The sequence below is a fragment of the Canis lupus genome, chromosome 24 (genome assembly GCF_011100685.1).
Source record: "Canis lupus familiaris isolate Mischka breed German Shepherd chromosome 24, alternate assembly UU_Cfam_GSD_1.0, whole genome shotgun sequence".
NCBI classification, from domain to species: Eukaryota; Metazoa; Chordata; class Mammalia; order Carnivora; family Canidae; genus Canis; species Canis lupus.
In genome coordinates, this window is record NC_049245.1 from 18,268,213 (window position 1) to 18,286,438 (window position 18,226).

The following is an 18,226-nucleotide window of genomic DNA, read 5'->3' on the forward strand; positions in this document are numbered from 1 at the left end:
TGAAATAAAGGTAGTAAGTGATATTTGCAATCTAGGAGATAAGGCTGAATTCAGAAATCAAACAATGATTAACTAGTACTTATGTGACAAAACTTACCTAAAGGCAGCAATAAGTGGTGCATAAATTGAGTCTCCATCATAAACATATAAATGGTCCCAACTACATTCTGTAGCAAAATGATTGAAACGAAGTCTCATTATTCTATTTGGCCTGAAAAGAACAAGAAGAGCAGTTTATAATAATCATCATAACTATAAAACATTTGAGAGTTGAGAGAGATAAATTTTTTTTTTGAGAGAGATAAATTTTTAAGGAACTTACAGGGAAAGAAGAAATGAATAGTACATAAATGACATTCCTTCATTTGCCGAAGACTTATTTCATAGTTTATTTCATACTTAGGGTGAGAGACCACTAAGCATGCAACAGTAAACAAAATCGCCACGGTCCATGCCACTCTGGACCTCACAGTCCGTACAGTGGCTGTTCTTTAACACCCTGTGAGCCAACCCATTAGCCCTTCCGTTTCTGCACTTCCTTCCTTACTCAATTTCAAGTTCCACACTACATCATTTCACAAACACAACTGCCAGTTCTCTATACTTGCCTACCCTCTGCCTTTCCATGGACCTACCTGGCAAAAGGTATCTAGAGGACACCTGTTATCTGCTTTGACTTAGATTAAATGCAAAGAAAACTAAGCCTACTACTTGGTAGACTGTTTTCAGGACTGGTCACAGCTCACCAACTTCAAATTGGCACTTCAATTCTGCCAGCAGTGATACCACTCATTCTCCTTCTCTTTCTCCACAATTGCTGCTCACTCCCGATTACTATTTCAAACCATTCGGTCCCACTTCCCTGCTTAAGCTCAGCACCCAGACAAAAAAAATCTCTCAACTCCCCATTTTCCAAAACAGATACACCTACTCATTCCTCCATCCATCTCTCAAACACTTCATATCTCCCTCTCATCTGAAACTTCCCACACTCTCCTTTAAACTTCCTTAAGCATCATATATTTTCAAAAAACAGCAGATCAGAAAAACTTTAAATCTCAATTCTCCTTCCAGCTATTACCCAACCTATCTCTATCCCTCTCTCCTCTGAAGAGAGTGAACCTCCACACAAGATTTTACTTTCTCTGCTTCCTCACATCCTACTCACCCTCTTTGCTCTCCAAACCTGGCTTTCACCAAAACACTCCACTCAAAAACCTCTTGATACTATCAGCACCATTTATATCCTGATGATACCTAATTATATGTCTCCAGCCTAGGCCTTCCCTCTACCCCACACTTGTCAACCTAACATGTATAAGCAAACAAATAAGTTCATAAACAAGTTAACTCAGCTGATGATGACTACAGTGAAGATATGAATGGAATATGATGTGTAGAACAGGAATTACTGTTCTACAGTAATTCTACTGATGTGTAGGTCAGGAATTACTCCAGAAAGCTTTGAAAAGATGAGAATGACAAGAGCTAAGCCATGTGAAAAGGAAAGGGAACAGTGTTTTGGACAAAGGGAACAGCACAGTCTTAAAGTCCAAGTGAGAAAGAGGCTGATGCATCTGAGCAACATGAAGAAAACCAATGTGTCTCAAACACAGCAAACAGAAGACACCACATGACATAAGACACGAGAGATGAGCAAGAAGCGAGAGCAAAAGCTGGGAGGCCAATTATCAAGCCATCACAGCAGCCCAGGAAAGACAGGATGGTTGGTGTCTTAAAACAACTGCAGAGATGAGGATGAAAAGGAGCATGTAGATGGGCTGGGAAGACATTCTAGAGGAAAGGGAAAATGGGCAGAACTCACCAACAGGCTGAATATAGGCATAAGGGAAAGAAGGAGCTAAAGTTTTTCCTTAGGCTGAGTAGTAACAGCCACCAAAAGGAATGCTGCAGGAGGGCATCAGATAGGAATGAAAGGAGAGAATGGGGAGGGGCAAACAACTCCTGAGGCAGCAGGTCCTCAACTGCTAAACTGCAGGTCTCACAGCGTCGGGTGGGGCCCTGGGGCCCTTTGAGGCTGTCTAGGAGGCTAAATCTATGTTCACAATAATCCTAAAATAGCACATGACTATCAGTGGATTGGCATTTACTAATGGAGCAATGGTGGGTAAATGTGCTAGCACCTCGGGACAGAGCAAGGCAGAAACACCAGAGTGTCCCAGTGATGACTGTTATTCTTCACCACTACACACTCACAGAAAAAGGAAAAACTGGGTTTCATTTAAGGATATCCTCCTTTATTAAGTGGTGAAAAAAATCTTAATTTCATAAAAACTTGACCCTGGAGGACACATCTTTTGAATATTCCACATGACAAGACAGGAAGTACGCACAAACCACTTCTGCCTAACAGAACCACGGCCTCAGGGAAAATCACTCGTGTAACCGTTTGGGTGGTGAGCTGAACTAGTTGCTTTTTTCCCAGAGTGTCATCTATCATTTTCACTTGAAAGAACGACTAACAAACTATGATGAGTCAGACTTACTTATCTGGTAGATACTTTCTTAGAAATGAACAAAGCACGTCTATCACTTCAAAGAAAACAACGGACACTATTTGTTGCCAAAGATAAAATTTAGGTTTTTAAGTAGTAATTAGAGTTTTGGAAAATTTGCCTCTGCCACCCAGATACAACTTCCCAATACTTAAAACTCTCTGATGAGATTAATGGTAATGTTAACCAAATTTATTTTTTTCACGTTATATCATGAAATATATCAAAGTTTGGAAGATCTACATAATTCAGTGAACCATGATTTTCCAAATAACCCATATATCTTGTTACAAAACCATGTAAGGGTTAAAGATCCATTCCAAAGTACAAGAAAACCAACAGATTTTAACTGTTCCAAAAGTTCACATTGTTTCAGATTCCCCACTGCAATTTACTTTTAAGAAATTAGCACTTGTCAAGCTTTGATGTAGTATCAAAGAAGGCCACCCAAAATTATGTAAAAGGATTACTAAAATCTCCTTCTCTTTCCTACTACATATTCAAGTGAATACTGATTCTCTTGACATACTTCAACAATAACAACATATTGTAATGAAGTGAATGTAGAAGAAAATCTATGGAGCCAGACAGAAGAGATTTTACAAAAATGTAAAACAGTATCATTCTTCTCACTGATTTAATGTAAGATTTCCTTTTTCATAAAAAGATGTCATTTGTGCTGACACATAGTAGGTTTGTCATTGCTTTTAAATGAGTTAATGAAGAATATCCTTAGTATTAATTTATAATATGAACAGATATAACCCACATAAATAAAAGTTATTTGGAATTCTCAAAATTTAAGAGTGTAAAGGGGTCCTGAGACCACAAAATTTGAGAAACACTGCTTTAAAGATTTGCCATGAAGAGAGACACCTGGGTGCTTAGTCAAATATGCATCCAATTCTTGATTTTGGCTCAGGTCTGGATCTCACGGTCACAAGTTCAAGCCCCACACCAGGCTCCACATTCTGCGTGGAGCCTACTTTTTTTTTTAATTTTTATTTATTTTATGATAGTCACAGAGAGAAAGAGAGAGAGAGGGGCAGAGACATAGGCAGGGGGAGAAGCAGGCTCCACGCACCGGGAGCCCGATGTGGGATTCGATCCCGGGTCTCCAGGATCGCGCCCTGGGCCTAAGGCAGGCGCCAAACTGCTGCGCCACCCAGGGATCCCTGCGTGGAGCCTACTTTAAGAAAAAAATATATATATTGTCATGAAGAGAAGAAGGAAAAGGCAAGAGCTGGAGGGTACAGGAGGCCTAGAGAAGCAGCCATTTGAAGAATAATAGTTATTTTCATTTTCCTGCTCACAATAAAAATAGGTACTTAAAAAATAACATAATATTTTAATTTTCTACTGCTTTAAGCAAACCATTTCAAATATTCAACAGTTTTAACTATTATAATTGACGATATACATATTTCTAGTGTGTACAATTCATTCACAGCTTTAAATCAACACAAAACCTTTTTTCAAATTAACAATGAAGATTAAGAAAAATAAAACCAAATTCACTTATTAGATGAAGTTATCAAACAAAAAATATTTTAAGTACTTTATGTTAGAATGTTAATTTTACTTGTAAAAAACAAAAGGTTTGCCACACTGAGCTCAGAAGAAAAAAAAAAAACCAGCTATTACTACTTACTGTCCTTCAATAAGCCATGTGCACTTCGTTTTATATTTATAATTTCCAGGGCCATCTGTTACAAACCCAGAAGATCCAGTTAGTCTGTAATGCAAATAAAAAAAAATTAAGTCCATCAAAATTTCACATATTAATATCTTTAATTCCCAATACAATGCAAGTTAAGCATAATAGGTACATTAATACATAACCAGAAGAAAATCACTGGATAGTTATACTCAAATTATACAAATCTGAGTGAAAAGACTATTTGCCATATACTCTAGAAAAGGGGGATACAAACATTAAAACCAAGAGTAATAAAGAAAAATATATCTAAATCTTTCTAGCAGAGATAAGAAATTCATACTTTGTACCAAGAAAATGACTACAAGAATTTACTTATAAATGTGAATTGCTGTGTTTTTTTTTTTAAGATTTTATTTATTCATGAGAGATGCAGAGAGCGAGGCAGAGACTAGACAGAGGGAGAAGCAGGCTCCATGCAGGGAGCCCAATGTGAGACTCAATCCTAGGACTACAGGGTCACACCCTCAGCCAAAGGCAGACACTCAACCGCTGAGCCACCCAGGTGTCCCTAATTGGTTTTTTAAAAGATCACATGGTTACAGTTACCACTGAAGTGTATTTAATACAATAACACTGTGGAGAATATAACTGTAATGGGCAAACACATCAAGTCCCAACACACAATGGACCCCCGCACTCATCTAGCTGCTGCTTCTGAAGGTAATCTACCATACCCCATGAGCAGTGTCCATCAGCACCTGTCTTCCCATATTCGTGCCAAGTCTGAAGTTTGTCAATATTTTTAGGTCTTGCCAATATGATAGGCATATCCTGATATTTCATTAATGTTTTGACTGGTACTAACTCTGATGCTCGAGTACCTTTTTTTTAAGATTTTATATATTTATTCATGAGAGACACAGAAAGAGAGAGGCAGAGACACAGGCAGAGGGAGAAGCACGCTCCATGCTGGGAGCCCAATGTGGGACTCAATCCCACGACTCCAGGATCACGCCCTAAACCAAAGGCAGAGACTCAACCACTGAGCCACCCAGATGTCCCGCTTGAATATCTTCTTATATATTTTGGTCATTTGTATTTCCTCCTTTGTGAATTAAAATTCCATATTCTTTTGCCTACTTTGCCACCAAGTTGTCTTTTTTCAAATTACTGTTTAGGAGCTCTTTTTATATTAAAGAGCTCCCATCTGCATGTTAAATATACTGTGTTTTCTCAGTTTACTTTTCTCTTTATATTTTCTGTCTGCTATCTTTTGCTATATATAACTTTTTAATATTTAAGAAGGATGCTATTTCCTTCCTCACCGTTTTCAAATCATTTTTCCTCCATCTACATCACCAATGTCAGCCTCTCTGAAACAGATGCTCCCCTCCGGGTCTTTTCCCCTTCTTTCTGAGTTAACTATTAACATTCCACTTATTCCTTCTCACCCACTGATACTAGCATCAGTTCATTGCCTTCCATTCAACTACATCAACATCCAAGATGTTCTAAATCAAAAACCAGGCTCTCCATTTCTTAACTTCACCATTAATGATCTCTTCCTCCATCCCACATTAGTCACCCAGTCCTCTGGGTCATGACATTACCTTTAACAGCAAGAGTACCAAAATCTTCATTTTAGGCATCCTACATTATGACTCTTATGTCTCAAGTTAATTTAGCCTAGCTCACCCTTTCCAGTGAGTCATCGGCCCCATGGGGACCTCCAATCCACTAAGCACTTCTTCATGTCCATCATCTACCACCCACACACTTGACTTTCCCACTTACCTAGTTAAGATTCCATGGTCCATCACAATTATCATCACCTGCAGATCCCTTGGCTTCTTTCCCCTTCTCTCCCTCTGCTGTACTTACCTGGATATTGATATCTCCATGTCTTACTCCCAATATCCATTTTACCCCCAAAATGTTAGTCTAAACTAATCATGGTTTCCTGTGCCCCCTGTTAATAACTAATTAGAAATGTGTATCAGTTAAGATTAGGTCCTAATGCAACTGGCAGAAAAATGTAAGTAATAATGCCTTACCCAAGATATAAAGTCCAAAAGAAAGAAATACAGAGCACCTATGGAATTTCTATAATCATCAAGGACCTGATGCTCTTCTATCTTGTTGCTCTGTTATCCTCAACATGTGGCTTCCACCATAATCCAAGATGACTGCTCAAACTCTAGCTTTTATTCCCACATTCTATCCAGCAGGAAGGAGGAAAGAAAACCAGGTGCACATCTTCTCCTTCTAAGTCAAATAAGACAAAACATCCCATCAGCCAAAAGTTACTAACATATCTAAATGTAGACAGAGACTGAGAAATGTACCTATTATTCCAGATGACCATGTACTCAATGAAAAATCAGGATTTCCTTTACTAGTAAAGTGAAGAAAGGCAACGAAGGGTCATTATTAGTCTCTGTCACAGCGCATAATCTAAGATTTAGATGTGAGAGGAAGTCTTGATGGATGGCTTCCAGGAAGTATTTTTTTCATTCTTAAAAAAGACAGTGTGGTTGACAGAGAGATACTTCACATAACTTCCCTTTTGAGGAAGGACTTACTGCCTGGTCAAGAGGCAATCTCCAGCTATCAGTTTCTTGAGGAGCTGCCTTGCCCCAGGTCCCACCCTGGTTAGGGCAGCTCACACAGAGGATAGAGAGGCCAGAGCATTTCAATCCAACATGAAACAACTTTGACAGACAATCCTTGACAGACAATCCCCTTTGCTGGCCTGCAGTGAAGCTCTACTTCTTCCTTTGCCCATTTCTGCTTCCTGCTCCTTCCTCTCACAGGTGTTATAACCAATCTGTGCCCCAAACTCCATCTCAGCAAGGCAGCCATCATCCTATGAGGTTGAACACAAAGCCAACCCAAGGATGACAAACCAAAGGAATGCAAAGGTTGATGAAGAGCAGTACCAACCAACCAGAGACCACTCTAGGTTTATGGACTAATTAATTTCCTACTGGTTACTGATTCATAGTGTGTGTGTGGATACACTTTAGGCCCTTCTGGCTCCGAAGGTTTTCAAGCTTTCTACTATGCTTGTTTTGCTCCTAAGAGTTTCTGTGGATTTCACATACATAGATGTGCTCGGGTCTTTGCAAACCAGCATCACTCTTAGAAAAGAAATAGGTGGGCAGCCTGGGTGGCTCAGCGGTTTAGCACCACCTTTGGCCCACGGCGTGATCCTGGAGTCCCAGGATCAAGTCCCACATCAGGCTCCCTGCATGGAGCCTGCTCCTCTCTCTGCCTGTGTCTCTGCATGCCTCTCTCTCTCTCTCTGTCTCTCATGAATAAATAAATAAAATCTTAAAAAAAAAATAGGTCACTTTAATTTTAAATATTCACTTAGTACCTTTAAATCTAGCATTTATAAAATTTTACAGATAATGAATAGTTATGATCACAGATAGGCTTTTTTTTCACAGATAGGCTTTTTGTCAACTAAAGGACAATTCTCCTTTTGTAATTTCTCTCCCCAAGTACTCCCACTCACCTCATACTAAGATAAACATTTAATCACCTAGTAAGCATTCTTAACTATTTTTCTTCATACTCATGAGCCCATGATATATGCAAAGTTCTCTTCAATTAGTTTTTGGCTACACAAATTATTATACAAACTTTTCTGCATCTTCCTTTTATAATGCAACAAAACTTTGTGAGAATCTCTCCAACTAAACAGATATTAGTCTAATTCACTTTTTCCATGAAGCATAATATTATAACCTATTGAAGTAGGATTTTTTTTCTGCCTTTCTCCTACTGACATTCATTTTGTTTTCAGTCAGCTAGCATTATGCACATTGCTGCAATAAATATCCCTATACATATGGCCTTACTTGTGCTTTAATTTCTAAGAATAGAATCTTAGGAGGAGGATTACTGGGCCAAAGGAATATGAATTTTAATTGTTAACGAAGCTGCCAAATTATTTTCAAAAAGGCTGTAACAATTCACATTTCCACTAACAATATGTGAGAGTATGCTATTTTCCACATCCCCTCTGTATTAGATATTCTTGTTTCTTTTAAATTGTTAAGTTGAAATTCCCTATGTTCCAGTGAATGGCCGATAAACGTTTACTGAAAATTTAGAGAGATTTGAAAGGGGAAGGTTAGGAATATCAACTATACTTTCAGGTCAACCTTTATTTTATCACTAGTGATCCAGGTACAGACACCAGTACTGCCTGTGCTCACTTCACCAGCAGTCACATAAAGGCATTCAATCGAAACATAAAGACTCTTCAACAATAGAAAACCAGAAATATAAAGAATTAATAACTTCTTGCTTCCACCTAGTTTCCAATTCAAGAATACATCAAGGGTGATTCTGCCGTAGAAACAGATACAGGAAAATAGGGAAACCCTTTATAGGAGGCAGATTTCAAAGGAGTCACCTTTTAATTATTTCTAATTTATTAGTATTATTACCAGGTAACACAGCCTGTAAAAAAAAAAAAAAAAATTTCTCACAGGTTTAGGTTTTTTTTTTTGTGCTCAAGTATATTGGACATCAATAAACTTTGACCAAAGTTCCTTGAACATTTAAGAAAAAAAAAAAAAAAAGGGCAGTATATCATAGGAATGTAAACTACTAACGATGTATAATTATTCACTTATTGAATGCCCTATTCAACTTATATTCCTTATATTCTTACCTGTTACCTACTAGATTTCTAAGAAAGGTATATTGAAATCCCATACCATGACACATTTGCCAAGTTATTTTTCCTTTATGTATTTATCTATTTAGCCACATAAGCTTGTAACCATTAGATCCTCATAAATTGTCCCTTTTATCACAATAATAAGCATTTATATAGTTTGATGTTCATGTTTCACCTTGTTTATTATTATAATTACTAGTTTTTTGTTGTTGTTTTCTTGGGCCATAGATCTTTATCCAACTCTTTTTCATATTTCCTCATCAAATTTTCAAAAATGTCTTTCTTCTAAACAGGACGTGGTTATTAGGTTTTGTTTCTTAACCTAGTCTAATGGTTTTAGTGGCACAATATAATTTTTCACATTTAGTGTGACTGCTTATACTAATTTGATTCCTTCCAATCAACATTTTATTTTAAAGATTTTACTTATTTATTCATGAGAGACACAGAGAGAGAGGCAGAGACACAGGCAGAGGAAGAAGCAGGCTCCCCATGGGGAGCCCGATGTAGGACTCGATCCTGGGACTCCAGGATCATGCCCTGAGCCGAAGGCAGACGCTCAACCACTGAGCCACCCAGGCATCCCCCAACCAACATTTTAAATCAATCTTAGCGAGGAGTAATTTATATACAATAAATGGTATCTTAAATGTACAATTTCTTAAGTTTTGACAAATGTATACCCATGTGGAATCTTCCAAAACAACACATAAAACAGGTCTGTTACCCCCAAAGTTCCTTCACACCACTTTGGAGTTAATCTCTCCCAACATTGATCTTATTTCTATCACTATAGACCAGTTTTATACAACATGATTTAATAAAAGCAAAGAGGGACACTCTTGTGCCTTCTTTTGATCGGCATAAATGTTTCTCAGTATTGTATGTATCAGTAGTTTGTTCCTTCCTATTGCTGAGTAGCATTCTACTGCGTGAATATACCACAACTTGTTTATTCATTCTCCTGTTGATGGACACTTGGATTATGGAGTCACAAGCTCTTATAAATAAAGCTGCACTTGTGTACAAGACTTCATGTGGACATGTGCAGACATTCCTCTTGGATAAATACATAAAAGATAGATCAAATTACAGATATATGCCAAATTTAAAGAAATTACCAAAATTGTTTCCTAAATTGTTGTATCCTCTTAAACTTTCATCATCAAGGTATGAATCTTCACTGTTCCCAGGTGTCCCAGTATTCCCCTGGCCTCAAGCGCAGGTAAGATTCTGGCTGTCCATTTAGTCGTATGCTGATCTTGTGGAGGTCAGGAATATCTACTCTACATCACACTATCCAGGATCTGCAGCTTCATGGTCCTTGTCCTTTGCCACAATGGCCCATACACACACCAGTTCTGTCTGGGAGGATCACAACAGATCCTAGATCTTATAGTTTTCTATAGGTCCCCACAGCAAGCTGGCTCAAGAAAAGCAGAGTGCTTTTCTGCAGATGCAGTTGGGAGAGCCAGGGAAGCAAGACTCATTTAGACTGCCATGTTCCTCATGTTCCTCTTGGCTCCTCTTCATAGCTAAAGTCCCTTTAAGTTTGGATTTTCTGTTGCTTTCAAGTAAAATCATCCCAACTACTAATTCCACCAATTCTAAGATGAACACTTTTCCCCTAATAACTCAGAAATCAGGATGAAAAATAGAAATATAGAAAAATAGAAATATAAAGAAATATATATAAAGAAAATATAAAGAAATATTTATATATTTATAGAAAGAAATATTTATATATTAAATATAATAGAAATATAAAGAAATATATATTAAGAAAAAAATATAGAAAAATAGAAATCAGGATAAAATCAATAGCATGTCACAGTTTAAAAGAAGTGTTTTTTCCTTCTTTGTAGTAAACAAGATAAGGGCACATTTCACACTCAATGACATCTTAGCAAGCTGAAGTTACACATATGGCAAACTCTAGATCTGGTTGAACCCAACTCTGCTTACTCTGTATGTATGTGCAATGAAGTAGCTGAATAAGACTAGAAACACAACATTGTACTGACTGGTCTCACTTTACATTTATAAACACACACCTCGAACAGGCTCTGAGCACTGTAGGACAACAGTCCTTCCATTTCCCTGTCCAATTCACTTGTACACCTTTTATCTTTCAACTTCCCAAACACTCTCCCCTCTCTTCAATTTTAACTAATGATCAGTGGATTACTTTACTCATTTCAAGTGTATTTTCCCCCAGCAGAATGTAAACTTCATGACAGTAAAGATTTTTGTCTGTTCTGTTCACTATTTCCCGTGCCTAGAAGTGTGCCTGGCATCTTAACAGCACTAAGTGAATAACAGTAGAAGAAATAAATTAGGTAAACCATATTTTCTCCCCATTACTAAATACACGTATGTTCCTCTAGTTACAATGGATAAACTATCTAAATTCATCTAGAGTTAAACCATCTACCTGGGTCTAGAAGTCTCATATTCTACTCAGTCAAGGGCACCAGCAGAACAAACTAATTCCAACCCCAACCCTACAATTCTATCCACTGGATCAGCATGAGATGAGCTGTCAGACTTCCTTCTTGAAAAACAAACTTCCTTCAACTCATGTTCCTCTCATGCTATTGCCACTTCTGTGCTCACTTTTACAGCAAAAATCTTGAGAATTATCTACTCTCTCAGACAACATTCTCACCTACTAATTTCTTAACTCATTCTAGCTAGGCTTTAACCTAACCTCCCTTGCCCCTCAAAATCCTTTAGTTACGGGATCCCTGGGTGGCGCAGCGGTTTGGCGCCTGCCTTTGGCCCAGGGCCTGATCCTGGAGACCCGGGATCGAATCCCACGTCGGGCTCCCGGTGTATGGAGCCTGCTTCTCCCTCTGTCTGTGTCTCTGCCTCTCTCTCTCTCTCTCTCTCTGTGTGACTATCATAAATAAATAAAAATTTAAAAAAAATAATTAAAAAAAAATCCTTTAGTTACATTATATAACCATTGGAAATAGAGGATGCCTTCCTCTTTCTTAAAACATTTTCTTCAACAATAGCCAAACTGTGGAAGGAGCCTCGGTGTCCATCGAAAGATGAATGGATAAAGAAGATGTGGTTTATGTCTACAATGGAATATTACTCAGCCATTAAAAATGACAAATACCCACCATTTGCTTCAACGTGGATGGAACTGGAGGGTATTATGCTGAGTGAAGTAAGTCAATCGGAGAAGGACAAACATTATATGTTCTCATTCTTTTGGGGAATATAAATAATAGTGAAAGGGAATATAAGGTAAGGGAGAAGAAATGTGCGGGAAATATCAGAAAGGGAGACAGAACATAAAGACTCCTAACTCTGGGAAACGAACTAGGGGTGGTGAAAGGGGAGGAGGGCAGGGGGTGGGGGTGAATGCGTGACGGGCACTGAGGGGGGCACTTGACGGGATGAGCACTGGGTGTTATTCTGTATGTTGGTAAATTGAACACCAATAAAAAATAAATTTATTTAAAAAAAAAAAACATTTTCTTCACTTGGTTTCCAAAATCTCCACTCTCAATTTACAGCTTCTTCTCAGTCACCTCTGGTAAGTCCACCTGCTTGTCCCAGTCTCTAGTTGTAGGAATGCCCCAGGGCTCCACCTCAATCTGATTCTCTGCATGAAGTCATCCTGATCTCATATTGTTGCAAAACTTTAAACTTTCCACCAATATGTATTTTTAACAATGAAATTTTCATCTCTGATGGTAACACCATTCTCCTGGTTAACCCAGGCAAAAACTATGAATAATACAAGCATATCCTCTGTCAAAAAAATTGTTTTCATTTTTTCCTTCCCAATATTTATGACTTTATTATTTTTCTGGCCTTACTACAATTAGTTAAGATGTCCATTATGATATGGAAAAGAATTGGTGTCGGTAAATATCCCTGTCCTGTTCTCAATCTCAGGAGAAAGCTTTCAGTATTTCACCAGTGTGATGTTTACCCTAAGTCCTTTGCAAAATCCTTCCTTAACACCAGATTAAGGAAGTACCTTTCTATTTCTAGTTTACTAAGGATTTTCAACATTAGTGAGTATTGAATTCTAGTTTTTTAAAAAAACTCTAGTTTCTAAAAAAAGACCTAATGATCATTTTCCTTTTCTCCCTTATTCTATTAATGCTGTGAATGATACTCATTTTCAAATATTAAATTGATCTTGAATTTCTCAAATAAACCTATATTAGTCATGATTCTTTTTATATTTTGCTGGATACAGCTTGCAAATACTTTAAAATTTTTTACATCTTCATAAGTTAGACTGACCTGCTTTTTCTCTGTCAGGTTTTGATAACAAAATTATGCTGGTTGTATAAAAACACCTGTTTTCCTATGCTGTAGAAGAGTCTGTGTAAGACTGCTGATATTTCTCTCATAAAAGTTTGGAAATTTTCACTGGTAAAGCCATTTGGGCCTGGAGTTTTCTTTTAAGCAAGTTGGTTTTACTAGAGTTTGCCATTCTATCTAAATTTTTCAAATTTATTGGAATAAACTTATTACTAATATCCTACGATTTTTCCAATGCATGTAGGAACTATAGTGAGGTCCTCTTTATCATTATTGATATCATTAATTTGTGTTTTTTCTCTTTATCAATCTATCCAGCAGCTTAACAATTTTGTCCCTTTTTAAAATATTTTATTTATTTATTTGGCAGAGAGAGAGACAGCGCAAGCAGGTGGAGCAGCTGGTAGAGGGAGAGGCAGAAGCAGGCTTTTCGCTGAGCAGGGAGTCCAACCTGGAGCTCGATCTCAGGACCCTGGGATCATGACCAAAATTGAAGACAGTTGCTTAACCAAATGAGCCACACAGACACCCCTAGATTTCACTTTATTTTAAGATTTATTTATTTATTCATGAGAGATACACAGAGAGAGGCAGAGACATAGGCAGAGGGAGAAGCAGGCTTCATGCAGGAAGCCTGATGTGGGACTCGATCCCGGGACTCCAGGATCACGCCCTAACCCAAAGGCAGATGCTCAACTGCTGAGGCACCCAGGCATCCCTAGAATTTATTTTTTATTTTTTTAATAATCTCTACACCCAAATGGGGCTCAAATTTAAAACCCTGAGATCAAGAGTCGCACACTCCACCAACTGAGCCAGCTAGGTGCCCCTCAATTTTGTTTTTTCTACTCTAATGACTTTGAGTATATTTTGCAGTTCTTCTATTTTCTCGAGTTGAAAACAGACCACTGATCTTCAATCTTTCTTCTTTCTTAGTATATGCAATTAAAGCCCTAACTTTCATTCTCATCACTACAGGAGATGTATCCCCTTGTTCTGACATACAATACTTTCACATATCATTCAGTTCAAATTTTCAAATTTCCAGTGTGACTTCTATTTTGATTTATGAATATTTTGAAGAGCACAGTAACTACAGGTGCAGTATTCTCCATATGTTAGTTAGGACAAGTGTTTTAAAATCTTTGTTTTATTAATAACAGGAGTGTTAAAATATTTTTTAACATCAATAGATGTTAAAAGAGAGGAGGAAAACCTAATGAACAGGATAAATACATGGTTTTTAAATGTTTCCCCACATATTGCTTATTGGTTATAAGGAGGGAATAAAATAGTAATTCGTGAAAAAAAAAAAAAAGACAACACCTCAAACAGGAGAACAAAATTAATATAAAAAATAAGGGAGATATAGCCCTCCAGGTATGGTATCCTGAGAAAGGTCATCCCTTCACCTATGCAGTATTCTGACCAAGAATGCATAACTTGAATCGAACCATGAGGAAACATGAAACAAAAGCAAAAATAAAGAACAGGAATAAAATGAGGTGGGGGGGAGTGTATTCATGAAAGAGCATCAATATCATTTTTTTTTTAATGGGGGGTGGCTCGGTGGCTCAGTGGCTCAGTGGTTGAGCATCGGTCTTTGGCCCAGGGCGTGATCCCAGAGTTCCGGGATCAAGTCCCACATCTGGCTCCCCGTGAGGAGCCTGCTTCTCCCTCTGCCTATGTCTCTGCGTTCTCTCTGTGTCTCTCATGAATAAATAAATAAAACCTTTAAAAAAATAAAAAATAAGAAACAAAAAATAATTAAAAAATTAAAAATTTTAAAAAGGAAGAAAGTCAGTAGAAATGTTCTACATCATGAGTCAGCAAACTACAGTTCTCAGGCCAAATCCTGCCTGCTGATTATTCATGTAAATAAATTTTATTGGAACACAGCCATGCCCTTTTGCTTATTTATGGTCAATGGCTACTTCACGTTACAAGAGCAGAAGTGAGTAACTGTAGACAGACTAAGCAGAAAATACTATCTGGCTCTTTCTAGAAAGATTTGCTGACCAGGTTCTAAATTAAAGTAGGCTATAGAGACATAACAATTAGATGCAGTGTCCAACCTTAGACTGGGTCTGGTACTAGAAGGTGGGGGGAAGCAAATAATATAAAGAACATTATTGGGATCCCTGGGTGGCTCAGCAGTTTAGCGCCTGCCTTCGGCCCAGGGCGTGGTCCTGGAGTCCCGGTATCAAGTCCCGCATCGGGCTCCCTGCATGGAGCCTGCTTCTCCTCCTGCCTGTGTCTCTGCCTCTCTCTCTCTCTCATAAATAAATAAAATCTTAAAACAACAACAACAAAAAAAAAAACCGGGATCCCTGGGTGGCTCAGCGGTTTAGTGCCTGCCTTCCGTCCAGGGCGTGGTCCTGGAGTCCCAGGATTGAGTACCACATAGGGCTCCCTGCATGGAGCCTGCTTCTGCTTCTCCCTCTACATGTGTCTCTCATGAATAAATAAATAAAATCTTAAAAAAAAAAAAAAAGATTATTATTAGGTCAATTGACAAAATGTAGTACAAACAATAAAGATATTATATCAATGTTAAGTATACTGAAGCTGAAAACTACCTTAAGACTTGTCTCTTAAAACTACCCTTAGAAAATATACACTAAAGTATTTTATTTAAAGGGTCAAGAGCCATGAGATATATATATTACTCTCAAATGGCTCAAAGGAAAATCAATATATGAATGTGTGAGGAAGAAAGAGAGCACAAGCAAGATCACAAATGACAGACTATTTTTTATCCCTTTGTCTCGTTGTGCTTCTGTCTAGGAATGTTTTCCTAACGTATCTTACAGTTCATTGATTCTCTCTTCATCTACATCTAAGATTCCTAAAATCAGTTACCATATCTTCAGTTTGTTAATTCTTTTTTATATTTTCTAATTCTTTGCTGAAATTGTTGATCTAGTCATTTAAATTCTTAAAGCGATCATTTATTGCAGTCTGTTTCTAATCATTCTAATTACTTACTGTGTCTCCACTAATGTCCTTTTTCAATTCCAAGATCTAATCTAAAACCCAACACTGCAGTAGTTATCATGTCGTCTTGCCTCCCTGAATCTGTTTCTTTTTAACAATTTAAATTTTAGTTGAGGTAACAGATTTACATACAGTTATAAGAAATAACACAGAGTGATTATTACCAGGTTCCCTAACTGGTAACATTTTTCCAAAGTACAGTATATATCACAACTAGAATACTGATGTTGATAAATCAATCTTATTCAGATGTCCAGAGTTTTACCTATAGTCACTTTTAAGTTCACCACAATTTTGTCACCTGTATCGGTTTATGCATCCACCACCCTAGTCAAGATACTAAACGGATCCAGCACACCAAGGATTCTTCATACCTTTGTAACCATATAGCTCCCTCCCACATCCCCCCACCCCACTCCACATTCTCAATCTCTGGCAACATTTAATCTTTTAATCTTTTTGCAATGTTCCTTTGTCTTGGTAATTTTCTTTGCTCTAAAGTATAACCTGTCAATTATTAGTATAGCCATTCCTACTTTTTTTTTCCCAATTAATGTTTGCATGGTATAACTTTTTCTATTCTTTTACTTTCTACCTACATACATTGTTAAATTTGAAGTGACTTTCCTACAGTAAACAGCATAGAGTTGGGTCATATTTTTTCATCCAATTTGCATTTACATTTTAGGTAATTATTACATTTATAGTAATTATGGATATTTTTTTTGTTTTTTTTTAATTATGGATATGTTAAGGCTTAAGTTGGCCACTCTATTATTTGCTCTATATTTATTTTCTCTGGTCCTCATTCTTCTGTTTCTCTCCTTTTGTCTTCTTGTGGGTCATCTGAACATTTTTTAAGATTCTACCTTGATTTACTTATGTCATTTTTATCTTTTCATATAGTTTTCTTAGTGGTTACTCTTGGCACCAGAATACACATATGTGACTTAGAACAACCTACCGGTAATAATGTTCTATCACTTTTAGTGGAGCGTGGCCACCTCTCTCTTTCATTTAGGTCCATTATCCTCACCATTTTATTTTTTAAAATATTTTAGTTATTTGAGAGAGCTGGGGGGCAAGGAATTTCAAGCAGACTTCCTGTTAGGCTCGGAGCCCAATGTGGGGCTCAATCCCACAACCCCGAGATCACAAACCTACCCAAAACCATTAGTCAGACGCTCAACTGACTGAGCCATCCAAGTGCCCATATCTTCACCATTTCAAATATTATTATATTTAGTATCAGAGATTTTATATTTTTTTAAGATTTTATTTATTTATTTGAGAGAGAGCACAAGGTAGGGGGAGGAGCAGAGGGAGAGGGAAAAGCAGACTCCCTCTGAGCAGGGAGCCAACACTCAATCCTAGGACCTTCAGATCATGACCTGAGCCGAAGGCACTTAACTGACAGCCACCTCGGTGTCCCTGGTTTTATATTTTTAAAAGGACTTTATTTATTTGAGAGAGAGCAAGGGGAGAGGGAGAATGAGAATCTTGAGCAGACTCCCCACTGAGCAAGGATCCAACACAGGGCTCAACCTGGAGATCATGACCAGAGCCAAAATCAATAGTCAGATGCTTAACCAACTAAGCCATCCAGGCATCCCTGGCTTTATTATTTTTTATTCAGTCAACAAACACGATTGCTAACACTCAGGAGGAAAAGGAGAGTCTATCATCATATATACCTGTGTTTCTGCTCTCTCCATTGTTCCTTCCTTCTTCTTGATGCTACAAGATTCAGTCTTTTATCATTTCTCTTCTGTTTAAAGAACTTCCTTTAGCCAATCTTTAATGATAGATCTGCTAGCAACAAATTCTTTTCATTTTCCACCATCTGAGAATGTTTTTATTTCCTTCTAAGTCATGAGGGACAGTTTTGCTGAACACAGAATTCACAAATAACAGTTGTTTTATTTCAACACTTGTGAAATAATGTGCAGCTTCCACTGACCCCCATTTTCAGACGAGAAATCTGTTATCTGCATGTGTGTTCCCCATCATTTCTCTCTGGTTGCTTTCAAGACTTTTTCTTTGCCCTTAGGCTTCTAGGCTTTT

The 18,226-nt window shown here is 37.6% G+C and overlaps 1 protein-coding gene and 1 long non-coding RNA gene across 5 annotated transcripts in view; one reads left to right on the top strand and one right to left on the bottom strand.

Annotated features, from left to right (window-relative positions):
* ATRN (attractin) overlaps positions 1–18,226 on the bottom strand; it is a 161,252-nt gene that overhangs the window by 117,558 nt on the left and 25,468 nt on the right. For all 3 annotated transcript variants that reach the window (XM_038571736.1, XM_038571734.1, XM_038571735.1), the window contains exons 2-3: positions 4,168–4,251; positions 98–211 (exon numbers count right to left, since the gene is read on the bottom strand). In XM_038571736.1, coding sequence (XP_038427664.1) covers positions 98–211; positions 4,168–4,251 — 198 coding nt within the window. The remainder of the gene's footprint in view (positions 1–97; positions 212–4,167; positions 4,252–18,226) is intronic.
* LOC106557679 overlaps positions 1–18,226 on the top strand; it is a 49,841-nt gene that overhangs the window by 14,241 nt on the left and 17,374 nt on the right. The window contains exon 4 of one of the 2 annotated variants that reach the window (XR_005377659.1): positions 10,043–10,097. The exons of the other annotated variant lie outside the window; for it this stretch is intronic. This is a non-coding gene — a long non-coding RNA (uncharacterized LOC106557679). Of the gene's footprint in view, positions 1–10,042; positions 10,098–18,226 lie in introns of those variants that run through there. 2 annotated transcript variants of the gene reach the window in all.